Source organism: Phlebotomus papatasi, chromosome 2 (assembly GCF_024763615.1).
Source record: "Phlebotomus papatasi isolate M1 chromosome 2, Ppap_2.1, whole genome shotgun sequence".
NCBI lineage: Eukaryota > Metazoa > Arthropoda > Insecta > Diptera > Psychodidae > Phlebotomus > Phlebotomus papatasi.
Genome location: NC_077223.1, coordinates 81,166,568 through 81,185,142, shown reverse-complemented (window position 1 = coordinate 81,185,142; position 18,575 = coordinate 81,166,568). Strand labels below are relative to the sequence as shown.

The following is an 18,575-nucleotide window of genomic DNA, read 5'->3' as shown; positions in this document are numbered from 1 at the left end:
TTCAAGGAAAATAATTAGTAGAGAATATTAATGCTGCTCGCCGACTTTTCACCACTAAGAATTCACGGAAAAACTCAAGAGAAACCTGCGAAAACCCGTGGTTAAGGCTATAAAATTGCCAACTCCCGTCCATCCAACTGCATCACGCCACCAAGCTGACATGACAGGTTACTCCATACTGACTGAATGTCAGATGGCATTGTGATCGGGTGAAAGCTTGCTCAAAGGGAATAATCGAATTCGGATTTTGATTGAACTTTTCTTTTGTGTCGGTTCCTGTCATGACTATTTCGTGATTTTGAAACACGACGAGGATTGGGGAAAATATGAAGTTTTTGTGTAGAGAGAAGAACCTTACATCTGTCAATCATGATAAAGAAAATGTAGAAAATACTATGAAAGTGAAAACATTAAATTAATCTTGTCGATTTCCCAACCGAAATCCGAATTCGAATCTTCCCGCCGAGCAAGCTTTCATCCCCGATCACAATACCCTCTGACATTAATTGAAATAACATGTGGGAACAGTCATGGTCTTTTTATTACCTGAGAACAATAATGTGCTAAAAAAAAACATGCTCATTTTTTCATTGGAATAGCACCATAATTCATATTCATTCATGTTTGATCTACTTTCTTTCGTATTGTGGTATCAATACTGTATATGGGGGGACCTTGTTCTGGATATTGGTACTCACCAGTAAGGGATAAGAGGACCTGGGGCAGTAGTAAACACTGCGATTTTTTTCAATTAGATATTAGACTTTAGAGAACACGATCTATAAGAATCCATAGATACTATATGGATCCTTGTCCACAGCAAAAACGGTCGACATAAGTCCAATATAGACATAGCAAACAGTATTTACAACTTCCCCATGTTCACTACTGCCCCAGTTTCTTCTAGATATTGCTGATTTTTAACTCCAGATTCTCACAAATTGGCCCAACTTTATCAAATTAATTTTTAGAAACCTCTTGGAGAAAATCAGTGATGATATTTCGTTTACACACACTAATGACCTCTAAAATTATTCCTTCTAGACGTTTTTCAAGGTCAAACAGCAAATTCCTCTAAATTTCACGATCTTCAATCCTTGTGAATTATAAAAGTGTTTTTTAATTGACAAAGTATTGGATTTTTTACGTTAAGATCCTCAGTTCGCTTCTTGATCGAACTAAGCAATTCGAACGAGCACTCCGCGAATTGCCCTTCATCATTATTTTCCATGTGAGAAAATTTTGCAAAATTCAAGAGGCAAAAAGGAAGAGACACCCTTAACAAGAACCCAGATAGGAGCAAAGTTGGGAGCATTAGCAATCAATTACGCTTGAAAATGCGCGATGAAAGTCATTGAAGGAAAATTTCTTCCGGCTTCACACGTTGAAAAGAACCAAAGAGTTTCTCCCAATTCACCAGAAATTTTCCTATCAAATAAAGTGCCATTAATCAAAATGATTTACTTGAGCGGAAATTCGAGGAACCCTTCTCGCCAGACACCCATTTCACCTGAAACCAACTCCACATCGCACTTTTCCCGTGATGCCCTCCTCCCACGGGAAAATTGCATAAATCTCACATCATTGCTGGCTGTTGTTGGGGGGGAAATGACATGGAGCATGTAAGGAAATTTGGAAAGCTTTGCCCTCCCTTCCTCTACTCATATCCTTCTCACATTAGCACAGGGAAGAAAATCCCTTTTTTCCCAGTTCAATCCTCCCCCCCTTTCTCTTGTTTAGCTCCAGGAAAAATTGCAATTAGTGATTATACAAAGGTTCATGACACTCTTTTTTTCTCTTTTTGGTCATTGTGACTAATTACGAAGCCGTGTGGCCGAAAATGTATCCAACTTTATCTTCATTTCCAAAGTGACCAAGGGACATTTACACGATTGCCACGTGAACGAATTAACTCACTTCCCGAACAAATTCCTGAGAGATTGCGTGATACCACGAGGGATTTATTACTCCTCATTTTATGTCTTAGTAAATAGTTGGAGGTTTAAATGTACTTTGCTTTTGGGTGCAATCAGCTTTAACTTTTCTCCTACATTTTACATACATTGTTTTTTTGAAGCATCAACTCAAATTTTGAACAGCTTTGTCGGAATTGTAAATACGATAAAAATTCATAAAACTTGACATCATCATGCGTACAATTATCCACATGTTGATTTTCTCAAGGAACTTACTGGGAAGACAGGGAACCCTTATATTTTTCAGGCAACCCGGGGACCACAAACAAGGGGGAGATATTAGGGTGAAAATGTGTACACCACTTCCACAATTTATATAGAAGAGCTCTTCACACTTCCAGCATTTCGAAAAACTCCCGAAAAAGCTGCAATACTTCCGGCATTTCTTACACTTCATACAATTCTCATACTTAAGAACCAATAATTTATTAGGTGAGATTCTTAACAATCTCACCTACTATAATCCTAACAAAATTTCATGTCGTCCGATCGACCTCAAATTTGGCCAAAATGTGTTTCGCCACTTCCTGATTCCGAATATATATGTGGCTAAGTTACGTTCCCGGCCGGCCGGCCGGCCGCTCTTTGGAGCTTAATAGCTCCTAAACTAAAAAAGATATCAACTTGCGGTTTTCGGCAAAGGTTATATATCGGGTGAAAATTGCAACTTGGTGCATAGACCCCCCACCCCCCACCCCTCCTTCCGCCATTTTGAAGACCCCCCTTTTTTGTTTTCTCAATAGCTCCGCCCCTATGGCATTCAGCGGACTCAAATTTTAGTATGTTATAGCTGGGCCTTAGAGCTTTCCATCAATACCAAACATAAGGTCCCCTGACCCCCCTGACCCGAGCTATAAGGGTCCAAAAAAAATTTCTTAAAATGGCCATAACTCCGGTTCTAATTGTCAGAATTTAAAAAGTGAGGGCTTTTTGGAAAGCTCTCGTGAAATGCCACTTCCCCTTCTAACATCGCAAGTTCATAAAACCACCGCTAGGGGCGCTTTTTTTTAAAAGAAAATTTTTAAATCTTAAAAGTTAAATAACTCAAAAATTCCATTGTGCATCGGGCTGAAAATTTAGTATGTTGTAGCCGTTGATTATACCTATCAAACAAAGAAAACCTTAAGTCGATCCATAACCCCTGACCCGAGCTATAAGGGGTCAAAGTTCGAACATTGACCGGCCTCTATCTCCTGTTCTAATTAACATAGCGACCTAAATTTTACCTTTTTGGTTTCGTCTCGATGAGCACTTTCAGATGGAAGTTCAAAAAGTCACCACAGGTGGCGCTGTGATAGCGTCAAATTTCATCGAAATTCAAAGTCACTTTTCTCAATGAGGGGTCAAAGTTCACGAAATTCAAAAAATCATATCTCCGGTTCTATGTGACGGATTTTGATGAATGAGGGCTTAAACGAAAGATCTCACCAAATGCTACAACTTTCTAGAATATTTGAACTTCGTGGGACCAACACCAGGGGCGCCACAGTCGAAAAACCCATTTCAATATCACATAACCTCAATTATCTCGACTGTCGCTGAACCGATTTTGATGATTACTTCAACATAATTGTAGAGCACATTTGTCTCTACATTTCGTCCATACATTATTTTCCGCTCAGACTACGCTATCACTCCGATTTTGCCGTTTAAGTGTGAAAAAATTTATTTTTCCAATAATAACGCTTTGAAATCACTCAGATGCCAATTTGACTGCCTCTACTCCACCAAGACACTTAAAATAGGGGTTTAAATGGAAAGTCCCGCAAAATACAACAATTCTTTGATATAGTTGAAGTTCAACAAATGACTACTTGGGGAACTCTGGATGAAAAAACGAGTTAAGAAACAAAAAACCTCGCTTATCTTGGCTTCTGAGTAATCGATGAGTTCAAGTTCTACGGCAAAATTATAGAGAACATTCTGGTCTACATTTCACCCATATAACACTTTTCTGTCAGTTCATCCAAATCCTTGACATTTTGGTTCAAATACAAAACTTGTATAATTTCACGAATTTGATTCAAAATAACTGAATGGCGTCTCCCTACTTCAGCATCAAATCGAATTTGCATGCACTCCGAGTTAGCTCACGTTAAGAATCTCACCTACATAAGCCGGTTAGGATTATCTGTCATTTTAATATTATGAAAAATCTTTTTAAAAAATTCTCAAGAAATTTATTTTTACATATATATATTTTTTAATATTTTGCTTATATTTTGAATTTCTTGCAGCAGATATTCTTCAAATTAAAAATCAAATTGAAAATCATCCTTCAAATTTTTATTTTTTCATTCCTGTAATCCATAAATATTATTCATGCATTTCAAAAACAAATTTATTTAATATTTGTATCAAAAATAATTGTTTTCCAATAGTTGACTATTTTTTATCGGCTAAAAGTTTCTTGTTACGTTTGAAAAAATTACTAAAGTTACTCTGAAAAATGGATCACCCGACACGATAGCGGTCAGATCAGTGAGACGTCTCTAAGGTTACTCTTAACACTCCATGCATCACCACGTTCTTACTTCATTGCCGTTATCCCCAAAGACTTCTTACCCGTTTAAACACAGCACGGGATCCGGAAAATCGTGTATTCCGGAATTGTATAGAGAGGTTTTTGCTTAAAAGGTTACAAGCAAAAAGTACCAAAATAACCCGTAATACAGTTCATGCAGTTCCAAAAGTTCTCCTTATTCCTTTCAGTGAAAAAATGTGGCACCCATGTATCGAGCTTTTAAATACATCCAAGGTTTTCTAAAAAGCGAAATACTATCGAATTATTGTTTTCCAAAATCTTGATAATCTCCTCAAATCGATAATTTTTTCCACTCGAATACTCACAATCACAATATTGCCATCAATGATAGAGAGCGTTTAAAGTAAAGTTGATCTTTTGAGTAATTTTATCCTTATATCGAAATTTTCTAAGCCATTCTTCAATCATTTAAACACGATTTAAATAAACCCGCAAAATGCTTTTTTTTTGTGGAAGTCCATCACTTAGGCCTTTCCAAAATTCGACTAACATTAAATACTACAAAGGTACCTTTTCGTTCCTCACGTATTTTATAAAAGTCCTTCAAAGGACATATCGACTTATTAGAAAGATACTCAGCATTAGGGGGAAGACAATATAATCTTACCAGTAAAAGCAAAAAAATAAACATGAATGCTGGAGGAAACCTACGGGATACTCCTTAAGTATAAGTTATAATAGCTACTCCTTAAGCTATAATAAATTTTAGCGTTATTTACTTCGAATTATTATCATAACCGAACTTGTAAAATGTTAAGAAAAAGCTTTTTCGGCCATTCGAATTTAAAATCTGAGCTAAAAAAGTAACGTACAGTCTGCAAAATTCGGAATTAGACAGAGATGACTTTATTTTCGGAAACTCCCACTTCCAAAGACTTCCAAGCACTTCATTTTCAGTTGTACACCACTTCTGACCCTAATATCTCCTCCTTGACTACAAACGATTTTTTTTTCAGGGAACTCACGCGGAACACGGGTAACCCCTATATTTCTTCAAGGAACTCACGAGAAATCAAGGGAATCCATACATTTTTTTTAGGGAACCAGGGGATCCATACATTTTTCAGGGGACCCGGGGACTACAAACAATTCTTCAGAAAATTGACGGGGAACTCGAAGAACCCATACATTTTTCAGGAAACTTATTGGGAACTCATGATTTTTTTTAGAAAACTCATTGGGACCCTAGGAAACCCATACAATTTCAGGGGACCCGAAGACCACAAACAATATTTCAGGAATTTCACGGGGAACTCGAAAAACCTATATACATATTTCTTCAAGGACCTCACGATGAATATAGGGAACCCATACATTTTTTTCAGGGAACTTACTGGGAACCCAGGAAACTCATACATTTTTAGGGGATCCGGGAACCACAAACAATATTTCAGGGAACTCACGAGGAACCCATAGATTTTCAGGAAACTCACGCGGAATCCATGTATTTTTTTTAGGTAACTCACAAGGAACCCAGGGAAGTCACACATCTTTCAGGAAACTCACGGGGAACCCATAGATTTTCAGGTAACTCATTGGGAACCCAGGGAAGTCACACATCTTTCAGGGAACTCACAGGGAACCCATAGATTTTCAAGGAACTCACGGGGAATCCATGTATTTTTTCAGGTAACTCACTGGGAACCCAGGGAAGTCACACATCTTTCAGGGAACTCACGGGGAACCCATAGATTTTCAGGTAAATCACTGGGAACCCAGGGAAGTCACACATCTTTCAGGGAACCCACGGGGAACCCATAGATTTTCAGGTAACTCACTGGGAACCCAGGGAAGTCACACATCTTTCAGGGAACTCACGGGGAATCCATGTATTTTTTCAGGGAACTCACTGGGAACCCAGGTAAGTCACACATCTTTCAGGGAACTCACGTGGAACCCGCACATTTTTTTTTACAAGGAAGTCAGAGAGACCCCAGGGCACCTACACATTTTTCAAGGATCTCGGAGGACCCATATAATTTTACAGGGAACTCACATAATTTGATAAACTAACCTGTAGATTTGCCTGAATACTTGGTTGTGCATTTGGATGCATACTTGGCTGCTGATTCCTATGACGAATATGCAGTCCATTTTGTTGCTTGGAATCAGACTCCCGGATGGTCAGAGTGACATCTTTGTCCACAAACTGAGTGGGAGCAGCACTGAAAGACTGATACCTCCTAGGATGTCTTCTATGAACACCATTGTGGGGTCTCCTTCCATCAACCCTGCAATGGAAAATCCCAAGCCTTAGCTCTCTCTGAAAATTAGCCAGAAGGCTCTTCCCTCTCTCACCATCGCTTCTGGCCCCAATCGTACTTGAGTTTTGGATTCTGGTTACGATTGAGGAGGACATTCTTGAGCATTTCGTCGGCTGGGGTGTTGGTCTTGTTGCGACGCACAGCGTAGGACTCCTCGATCACGGGAACACCTTCGTGGGGAGGAATCGCGCGTGGTTTCCGACTAAGAACGGAAGGGCAAGTCATCACAAATGTGGTCGAAAAGTTATTTATTTCTTGATCAAGAATAGAAAGATGGAGGAGAAGCGTTTACAAAAAGCAGAGCTGCAGTATTCAAACTTGTTGTCATTTTTTTTTAATATTAAGATGGTATTCGACCTTCGTTTGACCTTGGGAGTTAATATTTGTGAATTTTTAATGCTAAGCAAAATGATGCTATGAAAGCTTTTGAGTATATCGGTTTCATTATTGTGAAGTGGTAAGGAGCCGTTTGAATACCTCTCTTCTACAAGCTTCAGACCTAAGGCTTAGCCATCTGGCTTAACTCCTTTAACTCCTTATCAGGCATAATTTTTTAGAAAATTATTGTTAAGGATTGGATATTAAGGGCAAATGATCCATTAGATTTTGAAAAATCAATAAAATTACTTGTTATTAAGATTTTTAAGACCTTCAGGAACTGCGCTAAACCTCCAGTCTGAAGTCAGCATTATATAATGGGCCACGTTCTATTCAAAATCTTGAGATTCTAAAATAATTTTTTCATGAAATTACTCTTTGCCCGACATTCCCAATACATTTTAAGAATGTGCAAGACAAAAGGTAAGCCTTAGATGGCACGTCTACTGCAAAACAACGACGACGATGACTATCTCAAGCCCACGTCTTTGTATTTTTTTAATTCTAAATCGCAAGCTTGAAAGATTGTTGAGAATATGAAGATAGAAGTTTTAAAAAGAAATCTTGGTTAAGTACTCTTTTGAAGTAATGAGATTTTTAAAGAGGGCGTGGCTTATTTAATCTCATATGATGATTTCCTGAATTTCAACCAGATTTCAATTATGAAAACGACTTATTCTGAAAACTTAATGGTCAACTTTATAATAGTATATTGATAAATATTATATTATATATTGTATTAAACTTTATGTATTTATTAATTGCAAAGAGGGCGTGGCTAAAAAATATCAAACATGGAGGATACATTAGAATGTCAAATACTACCTTCTTGCAAAATAATTAAAATAAGAAGAAAATTATATTTAAAGTACAAAGAACTAAAACAGAAAGCATTTCATGAAGAAAATAGTTTCAGACAGTGGTAAAAGATCATTTCCAGGATGGCCGCCTTCTGCTAGAATACCATTAGCCAGTCATTTTCTCATCTGCCAATTGAAGGCTTTTTCTCTTCTAAAGTACACAGAAAAAATATTTTGTAAAAATGTTCATAAATGTTTGTGAATTCCTATGGGGGAGTTACAAAATGCTCGTGAATCGTATAGCTTACAAACAAGTTCGTGAAAGTTCGTAATTCACAAACATTATTCGTAATATGACCACTTGACGAGCATTTTTTTGTACTTTTACAAACATTTGTTCGTAAATGTTCGTAAACACACAAAAAATGTTCGTAAAATTTTGCCATTTGTTCGTAAATGTTTGTTTCCTGTCGAACATTTTACGATCATTTACGAACAAATGACAAACTTTTACGAAGATTTTTAGTGTGTTTACGAACATATACGAACAAATGTTTGTAAAGGTACAAAAAATGTCCGTCAAATGATAATGTTACGAACAATGTTTGTGAAAAAAGTACAAACTTTTACTAACTTGTTTGTGGGTTATACGATTCACGAGCATTTTGTAACTCCCCCATAGGAATTCACAAACATTTACGAATATTTTTAAAAAAATATGTTTTCTGTGTATTTGAAAATTTTAAATATTTAAAAGATTTTCGAGCTATTTTATTTCTTATATGTATTACATTGTAACCAAAGCAGTTTAAAACGCATTCTGGCATTTATCTTTTCAATTAAGACTTTAAAGTTTAAACAACTGCAATTCGCTCCATAAATCAATTGTTATCTCACAAGAAAGTAGCGTTTACATAAATTTATATCTGTTTTGCAGAATGAACAACTTGAAAATCTTGCGTTCTATTTTATTATCAATACAATTTTGAGCTCAAGCAGCATCACTAATTAAATATGAGACATTTTTTTTTAAAAAGAAAATAGCAAAAAGTGACAAAGAGAAATTGTTACATTGCAAAGCTGGGTTGGTGATAAAAATCCAAAGATGATTCACTCACGACAAAGTATTAAGTAATTTGTTCTGTGAGAAATTATGAAATATCACAAGAAGACAGACAATAAAATTCAGATTTTTTTTATGCAACCAAGTAAATGCATTTTTCGTAACTTTTCTGGGAAAAGATTGGATGGTGCAGGAAAAAAAGCGAAAGAGGGAAAAAATGTCCAGTGCTGATGAGAAAACTTTGGTGAATATAAGGAAAGAAGGAAGTTTTCTTACCTCTTTCTTATTTCATCGTAGATACTCTCATCGTCGTACTCATCTACTGGGGGGAACGTTATGTCATCTGAGAATGGGAACATTTTGAAGATACCACTGCCTTCCCTTGAGATTTCCGTGTCATCCTCATCGTCATCTTCGAAGCCATATTCATCGGAGAAATCATCCACGGAATTATCAAAATCTTCGAGGAATGCTTCTTGATGGTGTGTCGGATTTTCGTGCTATTTGATACAAAAGACAAAATCAATGATAAGATTGCGTGTTCTTACTAGTGATTCCAAGAACGGTTAACTCTTTCGTCTCTTTTGGGACTGTAGTACCCAAACACTGAGAGAAATCCGAAAAAGTTAAAATAACATTCCGGAAATGTTAATTTTACCCTGCAGTATTGATCCGAAATCGGTGTAAATAATACCCTTTTTAGGTGTATTAGGGGTTAAAGTTATCTTTTTTTCATGTTAATTTTACCCATTTTACCCTTAAAAAGGTGTAAAATTAACATTAAAAAATGTTGATATATTTTTACACCTAAAAAGTGTTAATGTTATGAGGAAAAAATGTTAATCGCACCCCCTTTTTTTTCTCAGTGAAGAAGCATATGCATATTCTATGAAAAACAATGTTTTTTAATTATTCAGAACTGATAAAAATCCGATTCTTGTGGATGATTACAAAAGGATGTCCAAATGTAAGATATTTTTTGTAGGACCTCAATTAATTCCTGAACTTAGATATTTTTGATTAAAAAATTGTGAAACTGGCTTGCAGCATATGCTGCGGTCCGGAAAGACTTAACTCTTTCCGGACCGCAGCATATGCTGCAAGCCAATTTCACAATTTTTAATCAAAAATATCTAAGCTCAGGAATTAATTGAGGTCCTACAAAAAATATCTTACATTCGGACATTCTTATAGTTTGTAATCATTCACAAGAATCGGATTTTTATCAGTTCTGAATAATTAAAAAACATTGTTTTTCATAGAATATGCATATGCTTCTTTGGGTACTACAGTCCCAAAAGAGACGAAAGAGTTAACCGGTTTCGAAAAACCGATTAACCGCCCTATTTTGGAGACGGTTTTAAAACCAGTTTTTAGAGATGAAACCGGTTTAAAACCGTATCCTTCCAAAAATTTAAAAATTTGTCTTAAGCTTTAGTGTATGTCTTGAAAATCAAGATATACTGCAAAATATTTCCTTGACTTTAGGAGGGAACTTGAAGTGCAATATGATTCTAAGTCTAATCTGTAGTATGGCAGTATGTTAATAATATATGAAGGATGGTAGTAATGGGTTTCTTGTACGTTTCTTCCCTTGAAAAGAATTATTTGCTTAAAGGTTATCGGAAATTATTTCAGGACTTCTTCACTAGAAAATATATTACCTTTTAAACCTTAGTTAAATATTTACAAGACTTTTATTGTAAAATGTATATATAAAATCAATTGTATACTGAGAAAAAAATTGTAAACGATTTAGTACAATCTTGTAAAATATTGTTTTATGTGGAAAAGTAACAAGAGGTAATCATAACAAGATGATTACCAAGTAACAAGTAACAAGTAACAAGTTAACAAGTAACAAGATGATTACCTCTCCCTGTCTTCATAGAGTTTCTTATTGAATCTTGCTATATTTTATTTTAACTACACATCTTATTAGACCCAAATTCACCAAGATTGTTACACAAGATGCTTGTAAAATTTTTGTCATATTCTGGTATTTATTAGGATCTCAACCAATGGAGTAAAAAACAAAAAAAGTTTACCTTTTATAGTATTTCTTTTTTTTTAATGTCTATGGATTTTTTTCTATCAAATTATTTGTGAATTTTTGTAAATTATAATCATGATTCTTATGATATATAATTCCAAGAATTATGCATCGGTGTGTTTTCTGTAGAGAATGATCTAAGAAATAGTCTTTAGAAACCAATCCCGATCGAAAAATCTGTTTTTTTTTTGTTGAAAAAAGAATAATTTTGACAATACTTTTATAAGATTTTACATAAAAAACTTTATAACGAATATGGTACAATATTATTGGAAAAACTCTCAGTAATTTTCCTGCATTCTGAAATTTCCTGAACTATTTTAAATACAAAATAGAGCAATTAAATAAATAAGTTCTAAACTAACTGAGAAAAAGAATATATTTATGTGTTAAATATTACATTAAAGTTCAAGTTCTGAAGAATTGCTCAAATTTCCATATTGTGATCCTAAATTTGAAACCGGTTTAAAATCGGTTAACCGGTTTCAGAGCCATCCAAAACCAGTTAACCGCTTATCCCAAAAACCTGGTTATTTGGAATCATTAGTTCTTAGGGAACCTTTGATTCTTTTCTAAGACTGATTGCAGTCAATTATCTCTTAATTTTAAATGAAATTCCACATAAAACAGCCAAATAGAGAGAGTAAATTGGAGTTTTTAAGTAAGTCTTCAAAAGAAGTTTAGTTTAATTCAGTGAAACCGCCCCACCCTCCCCTACTATTTTTGTATTTTAAATAACAAGTCAGATTTAATCCAATTTAAATTAGATTTAAACCAATGATTTGTTATAATACCTAATCATTTGTTAGAATGATAAATTATTTCATTCCTTCCTCGTTTAAATCCACAAACAATAAATCAACAAAATATTTGCTTTTGTGGTATTAAATCATTTGACAGAGAGACCAAATGTTTGTTGTTTCTACGAACTTATTTATAATCTCTTTACAAAGCGTTACAAGATATTGCAGAATAATCTATTTCTGTACTAATCCATTTTGATATTAGTATATCTTCTTAATTGAAGAGGACATAACACTCTACAGAAGTAGCAATAAAAGTCCAATAAAATTTACGTGTTTGATTCAACATTAAAATTACGTTCAACTTCCATTAATTCTGATTCATGCATAAAAATAGTCTTCCGCGAAATTATTTTTAGCTATTGAGGATATTTTTATGGAAATGAGTGGTAATTCCTCTTGAAAAAAAAAACAACTTATAACTGATAAGGCAAGAATTATTTGGGTCTTGACCATAATTTTTGCTCAATGTCTCAAAATTGAATGTAGCTGCTATGGGAAAGTTTCCTGTGTTGGGGAAGAACATAGAGATCAAGTGTTTGGGGCATGGGGATTGATTCTAAAACACATTGTTCGGAGTTCAACAGCGAGATTTATGGCTGTGGCCAAAAAGTCTATTGGAAGATTAATGGGATGAAAGTGAAGTGTGCAGAAAACACACTTGTTGGCGCCAAAAGTGAAGTCTTGAGAGGCCAGATTCCTCCCCCAAAAAGCATGAGAAAATGTTTTGGACTACTTCAAGTATCTTGTGATAGTCTAGCATCTTTTTGACTCTGATTATTTCAAGATCACAGCTATTGTAGTGCTGCAAATCAATAACCAGTTGTCAAAATCGGTTTCTTGACATTTGCGTGTGCTCCCGAAGTTAAATTTTCTCACAACGAACGGTTTGAAAATTTGTAAAATGCAAAAGTAAAAAGCTTCTAACAGTTACTATTAAGTGCTAGTGGTACTAGTAGTACTAGCAGTTTAATAATAATGCGAGTTAGCCAAACAGAAAAGACATTAGGGGAGACTGGGGCAAAACTTGTCAAAACGCATATTTAATTCATTCACGAGCTCTGAGAAAACTTAAACGTTTTATAATGAGAATATTCTTATATGAAATTTACTGCTCTACAACATTGAAGAAGACTATTTTCCTCTATCTCGAAAGAAATGTAATTTTCGAATCATTTTATGATCGCAAACGTTAAAAATATCAAATAGACATATTTTTATAGGAAATTTATTCCCCTAGAACTTTGTCGAAGATAATTTTTCACTATCTTAACGAGAAATGTGCTTCAATTGAGCTAATCAGTATTGATATTTTCTGTAAGCCAAATATTCCAAAAATAAGGCTCAAAATTTCATTATTTTTTATTTTACATAATCCTTCCTCGAATTCCTTGAAACTTTGTAAGTTTAAGAAGGTTTTCATGAAGGCTATCTATAATAAAAATTTCAAGCCTCAGTCTCTTTTATTTTAGAAAATATAGTGAGTATTGAAATTTTCGTTATGATAAATTTTGCCCCAGTCTCCTCTAGTGTTCCTAATAGTTGGACCCGATTATAGACATTTTGTTCCCATTGTCGAAAACAAATTTGGGTCATTTAAAAGATTTCATCCGCTTCGTTTAACAGTTAAGGCCTATACTTCAGTCGAGATGGATTTCGGTGGCGAAAGTTTAAGTTTAAGTTAATTGAAAAACCACGAAATATAGGATACAATCCTCTTGCAATTGCGTTGCAGGGAAAAACAAAAAAAAGGAAATATAATAATGTAAGGAAAAAAATGTGTCAACACTAAATTTGAGGCAGAGATGATAAAGAAAGCAAAAATATTAGAGAAACCCAGTCTGGAAATGTTTTTGAATTCCCAAGCGAGAGCCACGAGCCTCACGGGGAAGTGCATAAGGAACATCAAATACAAGTCATATCTTAACAGTGTTTTATACAGACGCGTGCATTACAAAACCAAATGCAAGTGCTGGCAGCACGAGGGGAAGGGAATCTCGGGAATCTCGAATTAAAAAAAAGTGAAACCATAAATATTATCGTAATAAGTCGGCGGCAGCCGCAACCAGGCATTATTTGAGGAGAAATATATTGAATTGAATTGAATTGAATTATGGCTCGAAAAATTCTACAAATTTGGCTTCCTTCTCGCTTCGATGGTGGCTTTCGGAACAAATTAGTTACTAATATTGGGTGGCTTTTTGTTTCTCCTAGAAGATACAAATTTGTTCCAAAAATTTTCGGTGTTCATGGACGAGCTAATTTTCGGAACAAATTCGTTAGGGGAGACAGGGGTAGAATTAGCCAGCAAATGAAGCTTTTTTTTCGCGAGTGACTTGTGAAAAAATGATAAGTTTTGTTTAATATTTTTATGTTTCATAAGTAGCATTAGGATATTGGCTATATGAAACAGTGTAGTTCAAAGCTCTAAAATCCTTGGCTTTTTCTTGAGAGGATAATGAAAAAAGTATGGCACATTGGCTACACTTGCCCCGGCCTGGGTAGAAATAGCCACTTTTGGGGTACTAATTGCCACTAGTTTCCCAGATGAAATTTTAAACTGGAGATACCAAATATTGTTTCACTTGATACACTGAAGCCCACTGATGCTAAATATGTTACTTAAACCTAAAGAAAAGGGCTTTAGCCAACTTTTTTATGACATTTTTGTAATTGAGGCAAAATTAATGCAAATATTCTGAAAAAATCTATTTCTCAAGTTCCTCATACAAATGGCAATATTGCTTGGAATATCAATAGTACTTTTTCATCTAACAATTATACATGCACAGAGAATAAAAAGAGGTTGAAAATTGTCAAAAAGAGACAAAAGTTGGTTAACCCACGGAGTTCAATTTATAGTCAACCAATTTGATTACCATTGGTGTGCGATACTGTCTCCTTTTTGTCGACTGGAGACAAAAGGAAACAACAAATTGTCAAAAAGAGACAAACGGAGGTCGGAAATTGTCAAATGGAGACAAAAATTGGTCGTCTTGGGTAGTTCAATTTACAGTTAATCAACTTGTTGACCATTGGTGTGCGATTTTGTCTCCTTTTTGTCAAAGAAAAATATCTCTGTCTCTTTCTGCCAATTGACAAATAGTTTCATTTTTATGGCGTGAGCGTGAGCGAAAGAAACGTGGAGCTTGTGAATAAACGTTTGTGCATTTAAGTTGAAGTGGAAAAATGAGTGTTTCTGGTGAGGAAGAAGTGGAGGATGCTGAACTTCGGGAATTATGCAGAGATTTTGGAGTAGAAGAACTCTACGAAGGCTTATTAGGTAATATGTTAAATATAACCTCAAATTCGCAGGAGCCCTATTGAAAATTTTTATTTTTTTCTAATTAAAGCGAAAAAAGTCACTGTAGACATCCTAAAGAATGCCGATTTGATGGATATAGAGGCATTCTTACCCTCTGACGCAACGAGAGTGATTTTTAAATCACATTGGAGGAAGTGGAAGGCAGCCCTTCCGGATTCTCTAAATCCGGAAGGGTGTATGAGGGAGTGCCTTGTACATTGTCAGAATGCATCCAATCCAGCACAAGTACAAGGTTAATCGAAAACAACATGGTTTTCAATCCATCTGGAGGACATTCTAATGTCTATGCCAGGAAGCGACAATATCAAAAAATATTATTCTCGGCATGGAAAGTTTGATAAATATTGGAGAGATGAATTGGTTGATAGGATTCTGGACTACTTCGATGCACATAATATCCAAATTACATGCAAGATGATGGCTCAAATTTCTGAGGAAATTTCAGAGATGTTCCCGACAAAAGAAAAGGTTTGAAACTTTTTAATTTTCTTTGACGGTGGTTTTATTTTATGTTTGTTTTAGGTTAAATACTTCTCTCCCAAAAATGCGGCTCACAAATATTACGCGGGGCTCTTGTTTTCTCGCAATCACAACCGTCAACGTCCTTCGAAGCGAAAGATTCGAAAGGAGACTCATATTGAGGTAGTTGAAATGGTTGCTGATCCGGAAATCAATTTGAGCAACCTGAAAGAACAGTTGATGACAATGACCCCGGAGACAGAGATTTCAAATGAATCTTTAACGCTCTGGATAAAGTGTTTCCCTTTGAGGAAGGAGGATCTTTTAAAGAGTGACTCAAATGATATTATAGAGCAATGGCCACTATTTGCACACAAGGAGGGCAATCTTTTGGTAAGTATTTTATTTTTTATCAAGGATATGATTTTAGGACTTCACAGACTATTTTTTTTTAGATTTATTCTGATTTCTCTAGGATGTTCAGTGAAGCAAGAGAGTGTACTGCCATAAAGATCTGTTCTTTAACATGAGCATATTATTGGATGCTGTAGATTTATGCTTTAAGGCTTTTCATGTCCTTCATGCTGGAAAATACGCTCTCGAATGTGAAACAGTGTGGTATCTAGTGCAGAATTTTTTCTATGGAATTTCAACTAACAATGATGATCGCATTTCATTGCGTTGTGATAATTTTCTGCGGTTCTGTACTACGGAGAGTGTAAAGGTTCCTTGCCATTTGGCACCGCTCAGGACTACAATCATCATCTCAAAAATCAGCATTCTCAAACATCGTTTCTCTATGGCCAAAACAACTGTAAGTAAACTTTCCAAAGTGCAAAAGCTTTTCAAAAACATCTTCAGAAACATATTGTTAATAAACGTTTTGAAATAGTAGAAGAACCTACGCTACAACAAAACAAGGAATTAGAAGTTGGTTATGTTCACAACATTGACGTAAGTGATAGAATATGTGATCTTGAAATTAATTCTACTGTAAGTGAATTCAAAACCAAAGTTTCCCAGCTTTTATGTACACTTCATTCGAGAGATAATTTCACAAGAGAAGATGTGAATTAAAGATATTTGTTCGTTTTTGGAAATGTGCTGTGTGATCACTTTTCAAATGATATTTCTGAGGATAAAAAGCAGAATTTTAACGTGATCACCAATATGTTGAAAAATCCATTATTAGGACAAGAGTCTGAATATGATCTTATCTCTCTTTTGAAAAAAATGGGAATTTATGAAGATATATATGAATATGTGATTAATAATGAAAATATTTTGCATATGTTGCCTATGAAATTTAATCTAAAAAATATTCTTTGAAATGCCCGGTGTATTTGAAAATATGTATGACAACTTATTGGAATCGCAGTCGAATGTTACGCACGCTTTACTTTTTAAATGACAAAGTTTCATCAAATGACAATATATTCTAAAACGGCACATATTATGAAGTATCATATTTTTTGGAAAATAATTCCCAAAATCTATGTTGTGTGCAAGAAATTAATTACGAAAATTGACAGGCCAGTGTGCGAATTTACAATAAACAAAGTCTTGAAACTTGTATTAGGGTGGAAGAACTTTGTAAAACTAACTTTGTTAAAAAAAAAACTTATGTCAATAATTCTGCAACATATATCATTTGAAATAAAAAAAAAATATATATAACAGAAACAAAAAAGAAGCTTTTAATGAAAAAGGTGGCAAAAGGAGAGAAAATTGGTATACTTTTTACAAAAAGTTGCTTAATGTGGGTATTAACCAATTTGTTGACCATGATGGTCTCCATTGGTCCAAAAAGGTGCTTGATGTCAAGACTAACCACTTAATTGGCAAAACAGGTAAACATTTGACAATCTGTGGGTTGATTCAGGCGCTAACCAATTTGTTGACTATTAATAGTCTCCTTTGGTCAAAAAGGGGCTAGGCGCCAAGGCTATCCAACATTTTGGTGCATTTCCACTAGGAGTTGTCTCCTTTGGACCACCAAATTACCTCTTTTTATTCTCTGTGGGATTAGTGAAAAATCATTGATAGTTTTAGCCCGCCACGGAAGAGTGACTACAACTGCCCCGAGGGCTGTTTCAGTGCTTATCATCTTATATAAAAAAGTGGATAATAATTATCCAAGTGAAAAATATTTTTTAATTAGGTTTATTAAACCAGAAACGAGGTAAAACTATGAAATCTTGACTAGAAACTCAGAAAACCAAATGCTGGTCCAAAAACTGTAACATCAAAACTACAATTTTACACCCATTTTATAAAAATGCTTCTAAATTGTAGGATAACAGGATCAGAGTTATAAATATTTCTGGGAATATGGAGATGTGTTCCTACTTTCATTAAAAAATACTTTGCTCGATGTACATTTTAAGAAAAACGAGAAAAATCCACTGTCTACTTTTACCCCTGGCTATAGGTACCCCGGTCTCCCCTACTAATGTTGAGTATCTTCTTAAGTCTCGTATAAGGAACAAGATTGTGCCAAAAATTTGGTTTCACGTGAACGAGCTAATTTTTGGAACAAATATGTGACGAAATTTTTTACCGTGTGGCTCTTTACAAACAAATAGGAAATTCACAACGTCCGAAGGTTGACTGTGTACGAACCATGCCTACATTCCCCTATAAATGTATTTTCTTTGACTTTCGAAACCGATCTCCGAATGCCCTTTCTCTTGGGAAAACTTTGGTTGTGAGCGCTCAGTATAAATAGCTACGATAGCTACATAAGTACTTATTTTCCTTATTTCGTTGTTAAACCCTCATTGGTGTCTTAAGAAAAGCAATAACGCTCGAATAAACCAAGAGCAAAATGTGAAGCACAACTTCTTCAGAGCTAGAATTTGGTGGTTTTCCTAAATTTTCAATCTTTGAGATAATCTTTTTCCATTTCC

General features: G+C 35.0%; 1 protein-coding gene across 4 annotated transcripts in view; it reads right to left on the bottom strand.

The window, feature by feature from the left end:
• LOC129804631 (uncharacterized) overlaps positions 1–18,575 on the bottom strand; it is a 52,325-nt gene that overhangs the window by 5,373 nt on the left and 28,377 nt on the right. For 2 of the 4 annotated variants that reach the window (XM_055852125.1, XM_055852126.1), the window contains exons 3-5: positions 9,303–9,526; positions 6,820–6,987; positions 6,536–6,752 (exon numbers count right to left, since the gene is read on the bottom strand). In XM_055852125.1, coding sequence (XP_055708100.1) covers positions 6,536–6,752; positions 6,820–6,987; positions 9,303–9,526 — 609 coding nt within the window. The remainder of the gene's footprint in view (positions 1–6,535; positions 6,753–6,819; positions 6,988–9,302; positions 9,527–18,575) is intronic. The other 2 variants (XM_055852127.1, XM_055852128.1) reach the window with 1 other exon arrangement.